General features: G+C 41.7%; 1 protein-coding gene and 1 long non-coding RNA gene across 9 annotated transcripts in view; one reads left to right on the top strand and one right to left on the bottom strand.

Annotated features, from left to right (window-relative positions):
- ARHGEF28 (Rho guanine nucleotide exchange factor (GEF) 28) overlaps positions 1-8,815 on the bottom strand; it is a 224,342-nt gene that overhangs the window by 32,103 nt on the left and 183,424 nt on the right. For all 8 annotated transcript variants that reach the window (XM_014549703.1, XM_014549713.1, XM_014549710.1 and 5 more), the window contains 4 exons: positions 8,445-8,573; positions 5,054-5,154; positions 2,280-2,318; positions 2,135-2,182 (listed from right to left, as the gene is read on the bottom strand). In XM_014549703.1, the coding sequence (XP_014405189.1) occupies positions 2,135-2,182; positions 2,280-2,318; positions 5,054-5,154; positions 8,445-8,573 (317 nt within the window). The remainder of the gene's footprint in view (positions 1-2,134; positions 2,183-2,279; positions 2,319-5,053; positions 5,155-8,444; positions 8,574-8,815) is intronic.
- The window catches only part of LOC106728219, a 10,681-nt gene continuing 7,013 nt past the window's right edge, over positions 5,148-8,815 (top strand). The window contains exon 1 of the long non-coding RNA XR_001364498.1: positions 5,148-6,873. This is a non-coding gene — a long non-coding RNA (uncharacterized LOC106728219). The remainder of the gene's footprint in view (positions 6,874-8,815) is intronic.

The following is an 8,815-nucleotide window of genomic DNA, read 5'->3' as shown; positions in this document are numbered from 1 at the left end:
GGCTGTTAGGGGCAATCAGACAGGCAGGCAGATGAGCAGTTAGGACCAGTGGTCCCAGATTGTGAAAGGGATGTCCGACTGCTGGTTTAGGCCTAATCCCCGGAATCAGGCCTAAACTGGCAGTCAGACATCCCCCAAGGGGTCCCAGATTGGAGAGAGTGCAGGCTGGGCTAAGGGGACTTCCCCCGCTCCTGCACAAATTTCGTGCGCCGGGCCTCTAGTTAAAATATAAAATTCAATGAGTGGCCAGTTACAAAATAAACATATAAAAATCAAGACCCTTCTTATCAGCAACCACCACTGGGGAAGCATAAAAAAAATATTCCTTTCACAATAGGAACAACGAGACAAACATCTAGAAATAAACTTAGCAGAAAAACAAACAAACAGTACCTACTTGAAGATAATCACAAAGCTTCCCAGCAGAGCATGAAATAAGAGATGACTAACATGTTCAAAGACATGAGTACTAATCATTGCAAAATTGCCAATTCTCCATAATTGAATTCATAAATACAGGGTGGGGCAAAAGTAGGCTTGTATGGAAAATAATACAAGAATAAGTAATAATACAAGAATAAACTGTTTTGAGTACTCAGAACGGTAAACCTACTTTTGCCCCACCCTGTATAATGAGATTTTAATTAAACAATCTCAGTAGAAAGGAAAAAAACTTGTTAGTCATTCAAAAACTCTTTATGAAAAACATACAGATAAGCATAGAAAGTAATAACAGGAAACTGGCACTGTCATATATGTAAATGTAACCCAAAACTTGAATAATTAAGACAGTGGCACAGAGCAAGAATCGGTAGATGATCAATGGAACATGAGAGAAAGAAGTCTTGATGCAGTTGAAGTACAAATAAGAAAAAGTCAAATGTAGCATGACTTTATTTTTGTTTTCTGGTGAAAACTTAAAATCAGACAATTTTATTTTCTTTTCATATTCAACAGCTATGAGATAGGAAGTATGACTGGTAACAAACCAGTAGGAAAAATGTTTAATCTTAACAGTCACCCAAACAATTTAAATTAAGATAATCTGATACCTTGACCAATTTTCAAACTGAGAAGTAGAGAGGGGTATTGATTAATTACTTTGACAAGTTCTATTAAAAAACTAAAGAAAATGTCCCAGTAATTTCCCTAAGGAAACACTCAGATATCTTCAAAGAAATTAGTGTATAAGGATAATACTAGAGTGTTGTTAATACAAATGTATTAATTATGAGGAACTGGGTAAACAGCTTTAATAGACTGGAACATTATGTAACCATAAAAACTGTGCTATAGAATAACCGCTGATGACACAGAAAGGTACATGTTGCAAGACTCTATGTGAAATGATTCTAAGAAACAGGAGGGATACACACCAACATGACATTAGCAATTCTGCCCGTAGAATCACAAGTTATTTTATTTGTATCCTACAAATTTATGTACAATACAACCATTGCTTTTCTACCATTTTAAAATATTTTTTTAATTCACAAATTAAGCAATTAGATGCATTCAGCCTTTCTTGTGTGTGCCCTAAGAGACCATCCAAACCTATAATTCTCAACGCAAGCACGATGCTATGTCTGTCCTTCCCGGACAGACGGCACGTCACCTGACAGCAGGCTCTGTGGTCCTTCTGCCTTCGTGTGCCAGCACAGCCAGAGCACTCAGTACATGTTGGGTGGATGAACAAACCAAAGAACGCAGCAGCATATGAATTATTTAACTGCTCTAAAGGCCCAAGGCCAACATGTGGAAGTGAAAAATGTTTAGGTGTGAATTTAAGTTTTCAGCAGAAAATGTGAAGTCTGCTACACTCACCTAAGAGTTTCACTGTAGACTTCAAGCCAGGTCATAGTCATCAGTATTTTTTAAAGATATGAACTGTTTTATGGTTTCAGAAGAGAACGGTATAAAATGTAGTAGTGGTGCTGCCCTGTGATTACAAAACCAGGTGAAGTCCAACACACCTCGCTGAGTTACAGTGGGGGCTGGCACTCTTGTAAGATCATTTGTGAGGACCACAGAGCCTCACAAATGTTCTAGTTTTTAAAGTCTGGGAATCATCAAGTAAAGTGAAGTGCATTGAGAGAAACATTCACAGGGTCAAACATTAGAGGAGCGTAGTTACCTGAAGGCTGTATAAGAGACGGGTTAAATTCTGTATCGCTTGTATAATCTGAAAAATAAGATCCTAAGTGTCAAATTCTGGGAAAAGCATTTATATCCACAAAAGAAGAGAGGATGGTGGTGTGTTTAAGGTATGCATAACTCACCTCTGACTGAGAGGAACCTGGAAAACTTCTATATTCCTCCTAAAATACACAAAAGCATAAGAAAATGAATAATCACTCCACTTTTGAAAAGCTGCTCTGTAGTGTTCCCAAATGTATGGCCTCGGGTAAATCTCTTCACTCTCTCTGAGCTCTTCTATGGTGGGTGACTCCATCTCCCCCCAGAAATCAAAGCCTAGAGAACTAACAATCACGTAATGGAAGCCCCCTCTGTGCAAACTTGGTATTTGAGATGCAAGCCATCCTTCCACCCAACCATTCCCTAAAACAAAAAGGGATGATGGCAAGGAAACACTGCACACTCCGGTAAGAGACAAGATTTGCCATCACAAACCACCGTAAATCGAGCTCTCTTGTGCCGAGTGAAGTTGTCTCCCAGACCAAACTGGCCCCTAGCATCCTGGATCCAGATTTGGAAGCGAGAGAGCATCATGCCTGGTCTCTAGCTCCCTGTCTCAATGTTTGAGATTCACAGAGCCCAACAGCCAGTAGTGGGCAGAAGGAACCAGACCCAGAGGCAGCCCAAAGGGGAGCACTTAGCTGACCTGCTCCAGATCCTACCTCTCCGAGTTCCCTGGGCCCTCCATGCTCATAGAACCACTACAGCAGAGGCCATAAATGATACGACGAGGCACCACCTGCCCCTGGGGATGGGGTCTCTCTACCCACACATGAAGGGCACATGTGGATAATGAGGGTTTCTGGTTTCCGGAGTTGAATGGAACAATTGTCTGTTCATTTACTGTCTGTCTTTTCTCTCTAGAAAGTCAGGCAATGAATAGTAAGATTTCACCTGTGTGTTCAATGCTATATCCACATACCTGCCTGGTATGAAATGGACACTCACTCCATTCTATAAATAGATATGGACACCCACACTTTATGTTATGAAAGATTATCAGATTCCTTCTCTCCAAGACCCCATAGTCTCCCATTGCTCTTGTCTGAGCAGCTTTAAACTGAAACTACAAGAAACAGTCAGCTGTTGGTGCTCACGTAACGTTGGGCTTGTTAAATTCAATAGTTCAGGCCCGTGAGCCTTGATGACCTAGCCAGACCTCTTCCCCCACAGCCAGTTAAAGATGTCGTCATTCACCAGCACCTCTAATAGGGGAAGACCAAAGGATGGAGAAGGGGATGAAGTTTAGTCATGAGATCTGTTCCCAACCCTCTGGAAGATAATGGGCTAAGAACCGCCCTTCTGTAGTGAGTTTAGAATTCTCTCTGCACCCCTGGTTCTGTCCTTGCTCCACACCCCATGGTTTTTGTAATGAAATGATAGCTCGATATGCAGTTTTTATATCCTATAAAAATTACAAACATAGAAATGAATTATGCAACGTGCGGTTACTTATTTCCAAGAACCACCAGAGGTTTGATACAGGACTGGAATGTTTAACATCATCTTTTTAATGGAGTTGGCCCGCCACCTTGTGGTCAATGTGCAGAGCTGCAGGTGGTGATTTACAGGATATTTTGTAATATTTAAAAATTCTTTCAGAAAAAAAAATTTTTAAAACCTTACCTTACTAAGGTCCCTATTATAAAATAGACATTGTATATTTTTTAAAAAATTGATTTTAAGTGATCCAGCCCTGTCAGTTCATTTAGTTTATCAAAATACCTTATTAATGGCAAATTTTCCAGATAAGCTTATGCAAAGGGGAATCTAGACACTTCATCTCACTTACCTGCTACTGAAGCATGGAAGGAAAAGACTTGAGGGGTGGGATCCAGCCACCTCAGCTTTCCATCCAGAGAAAACTATTAGGGTTCAAGCCCTCCCCTTCCTCTCTCTAACAACGTAAAAGCAGTTGGGAGATACAGACTTTAAAGGTAAGGCCCCCCTGAGAAGGATGGAAAGCAGAACACTTTAAAAAGAAGTGTGAGAACGCATACAGTCAGAACAAGAGGGGTAAAAGACTGCATTCCTAGTTTCATTTTGGCCTGTGAAGTTTTAAACCACCACAGCCATCTGTAACAATACCTTTGGATTTGGTTTCTCCGTCATTTGTATATTTGTACAAAATATATATGCTCTATAAAATGTTACATATGTAAAGATCTGACATGTCATTTTCCCACATTAACACATATTGATATTTGGCAATGTACCTAATTCGATTTTAGATAAAGCTAAACTCTTGAGCCCAGACAATCCTGGGGAGGCCCACTAGGATTCCTAGTCCCTCTCTATTTCTGACATCTCAGTTTCATTTGAAGTTAATAGGAAGTTTCCCACATTTAATTTTTAAAAGAGAGTGTATAACTTACGTGGATAGGATGTCAAAAAAGAAGGGGCCCCAGGCAGAAAAAGAAAAAGGGAGGAGGGAAAGAAGGGGCAAATATTCCAAAATCAAAATTATTTCTGCCACTTTAGTGCCACCTGGTGGCATAAAGGCCCCGATGCCTGGGAACATCCCTTGGTCAAGAACTGCTGACTGTAGTGGGTGAAAAGCTAGAGGCTTCAGCGCGGAAAGTGAAAGTGAGACCAGAAGACACACAAGTAAACACTGGAGTTTTCAATCTTTTTAATAACTTTTCAAGTGTTTCTTTGTTTACACCTACATGATATAGGAAGAGCAAGAACATTTTAGGGAGAAATAAGTTAGAAAGTTTAAATATAAATATTGAACTTGAGAACAATTCAGGAAAACATGTTCATACCACTCGGGGCCATGGACAGACCAGGACCTGAGGTTATTTTATTACACAAAGTAACTGGTACCATTTACTAACAAATCAGTTCACAATACCTTCTCCCCTGCATCAGAGACCGCCAAGTCGGCTCCCACACCCTGGGTCCCGGGGTCCACATCCCAACAGCCTCTTCCTCCTGTCCCTTCTGTGACTAGTGCTGGAAGCGTGCCGTTGAGACAGAAACAAAAAGGACATCGTCACACATCAGCCAGCGGACCCGGCTCTTTTGTACACAGCTGACACATACTTCCAATTAACAGACACCATGAGATCCCATGTATTGAGCACTCTCGTATGAGGTGCTAGAATAGCTAAAATAGCGCAGAGCAACGCAGAGACCCTGCCCTCGGGGAGCTTACAGGCTAACGGGTACCAAACTGACAAAGGGCATCAGTTATCATCCATCGTTTTGTTTTCCTTCTTTTCTTGCAGAGAGGTGTTCGTGTGGTGGTGGTGACACCGAGAAGGAAGGCTCTCCATCTCACTTTCACTGAATAGGAAAAAGCCGCCTGGGGAGGGTGAAGTTGAAAACAGGCATCGTGGGGCAGAGCAAGGCTGGCAGGCCCAGAGCCAGGGACACGGGTCTGCGCCAGGCTCCCTGGTGGCCGCACGAGAGCAGCAGGCCATACACAAGGCTTAGCGGGAGGGACTCACCACAGCAGGAGGGGAACTGGTTTTAAAAAACAATTTCCAAGTGGATTTTTTTTCTCGCAACTCGTTTATGCTCTAAATTTATAATACTGTTACTACTGTATATTTAACCTATAAAAACAAATATTTCTACTCCAGAAATATTTTTTACGTACCACCCACAGATGTCACTCCATTCATTAAATCTCTGTTGGTGGGATTATAGGCTCACCTTATACTGATTAAACAAAACCTTCTAAAGCCCTTTCACACGTAGAATTTCATTGGACCCAGGCCCAACCAGGACCCTGATGAAACAGATACGTCGTGACTCTGTTTATATATTTTTTCCTCAGTGCCATCTTGAAAATTCATTTCTGATAAAGGAAATACTGTTTTCTCCTTGTTTAAATGAGAGTCCTCTAATACAAAGAAGTTTTTGTTTAAGCAGAAATGACTTCAAATTATAGCAGCTAAAAAGTAAGTTCATTTCGCCCAAGCCAGTTAACACTTGTTCATGTATACAGTGAAGGGACATTTTATAAAGACTTTTCTGTCACTAAAATGTGGTTCCACTATTGGGTACTGTTCTTAACTCTTAGCGAGATGCCAAGAGCATAAACAAAAGAATTGGCCATTCTCTCTCTTCCCTTCATAGGAACAAGGACCCCCCGATGGGGAAGGCAGCTGATGGTGGTCACATGAAGGCAGGACAAGGGAAGCTAGGCCAGGCCCCTCTGTTCCTGCGGTCAGCTCAGAGGGGACGAGAGGGTCTGCCAACTTTACAGGGAGCAGACTGTCCTCCCCCACCTGAGTAGCTATACTGAGGCCGGAAACAGAGGGCCTTGCTTGGCCTATATCCTCGGGCGGGCCTGGGCCTGACTTAGAAGGACACAGTCCTCAGAGTCAAACCCGGGGCTGAGCCTTCAGGTCTAGACCCTCATGCAGGGATGGTATTTTGTCCTCATCAGCGTCACAAAGAGAATCAAACTCTTGCAGCACCGCGTTCCAGTCCAGCCCGGAGCTGAAGAGGTCTTTGGGGTACAGGACCCCGCCCACGTGCCCTGCCCCTCCTCTACAGGAAGCCTGATATCAGAACCAGCCTCTTGGTGGTTGTGGCAGATGTCCTGGGAGATGTGGATACCGACGGGGAGAACACTCGCTGCCTGCTCTGCGGGGAGGGAAGGCGTGGCCCTGTGCTCTGAGCAGCTGTGCAGCCGGCACGGCCCCTCCCAGCTGTCCCAGGGTGAGTCTGAGAGCAGCAGATCCCTACGTGTATTTTTAGCTAGAACTTCCTTAATGGCATAATGAGGTTCTTCTTTAAAGAGGAAATCACCCAGGGCAGTACAACTCCCCTGATGAATCTGGGCTGTGTCGAAATGAAAAACATATGTGCGCATTCTGAAAATAGAAACCCAGGATTAGATAAAGCAGAACTGAAGAGGGGAAAATAATTACTGATGCTAGTAAAAAAATGTATAGAATTTTAAAACTGTACCGTTTCCATTCATCTTATTTAACCAATGGTTGTTGGTAAAGAAATCCTAAGACAATTTAATCCTCCAGTTTCTAGCTACTAAAAGACATATAAGACCTGGTGGGAGTAAGGTTTTTATCACCTGAACATAATAAAAATTATAGTTGTAAATATTTTTGCATGCTCTTATATCAGTAACCTTTGGAAAATTAAATATTTATCTTACCACTATACATATAACAGTATAATTAAGTTTAGAGAAATTACCTAAATCAATTCTCTACATTCTATTTTTCCGTATTTAAAAAATATTGAAACAGTATTTTCATAAATAAATTCTAACCTGAAGTGTATGACAACATTAATCAAAAATCTTTTGGCACTTCTGCTATGTTTGTTTGTTGTTGTTTTTTCAGTTTTCTTTTAAATATTTTTAATTGAATTTATTGGCGTGACATTGGTTAATAAAACTATATAGGCTCCAGGTATACAATTCTATAATACATCATCTATAACCTGTATTGTGTGTTCACCACCCAAAGTCAAGTCTCCTTCCACCACCATTTATCCTTCCTTTACCCTCTTCTACCTCCTCTCACCCCCCTTTTCCTCTGGTAATCACCATGCTGTTGTCTGTGTCTATGACAGTTTTTGTTTGTTTGTTTAATCCCTTCACCTTTCTCACCCAGCGCCCCCGCCCTCACCTCTGACAGCTGTCTGTCCTCTGTATCTATGAGTCTGTTTGTTTTATTTGTTAGTTTATTTTGTTCATTAGATTCCACATATACGTGAAATCATATGGTCTTTGTCCTTCTCTGACTGGCTTATTCCCTGAGCATAATACTCTCCAGGTCCAGCCACAGCTTTTAACCTTGCCACCACATACGTGTGTGTGTGTGTGTGTGTGTGTGTGTGTGTGTGTGTGTGTGTTCCTACTCTGCTCAGTTCTATTTTCTCCACTGATGCAGAAATTAAGTTAAAGGTCTTGTTTTCTAAAAAAAAAAAAAAAAAAAAAAAAAAAAAAAGGCTGAAAATATCTTATAAAACTGTATTCCATAAGTTATATCAAAAATCAGTAAGTTTGGGAGGAGGTACAAAGCTTGCCTGGGCAACAGCAATACAACGCACCAGCTAACTATTCTTTCAGTCCTTATCCTTGTAACAACAGAGTCATTATTACACGTAAAGGCTAGTGTATTTATTCTCAGGGTTTTTTCTAATTTTAAGAAATGCATTACATCCCCTTCAAATAGGAATACAGTCGTTGCCTTCATGTTATGCAACCACTACACACACGGGATTGTGTGTCGGCTCATAGCAAAGGCCCGCGTTTCACTTACAAGCAATAGGCGGTCCTGGCGCATCACAACTGGGCACATCGGGCAAGGCAGCTTCTGCACACCCCTCCTCGGGGGACTGACAGGCATCGCCCGTCTGGGAGGCCTTCACTGCGACCTGCAGGCTCTCAGCTAAGAAGCAGGAAAACGAAAGTAAGTAAGTTTAAAAATAAGTATACGTACCTCCCGGGTACACTTATAGTTGCTCATGTGGAAGATAATACAATAATTCATAAATAATAATGTGAGAATACACTCTGTGCTTTGCATACTCACAACCACAAACCCGCCCTGTGTGTGTGTGTATTTTAACATTTAGACCAGAAGTTGGCAAACTATACTTGGCCTGTGTCTGTTTTTATATGGCCCAGGAG

Source organism: Myotis brandtii, unplaced genomic scaffold (assembly GCF_000412655.1).
Source record: "Myotis brandtii unplaced genomic scaffold, ASM41265v1 scaffold115, whole genome shotgun sequence".
Lineage (NCBI taxonomy): Eukaryota > Metazoa > Chordata > Mammalia > Chiroptera > Vespertilionidae > Myotis > Myotis brandtii.
Note: the sequence above shows the minus strand (reverse complement) of the source record. Positions and strands in the feature narration are given on the sequence as shown.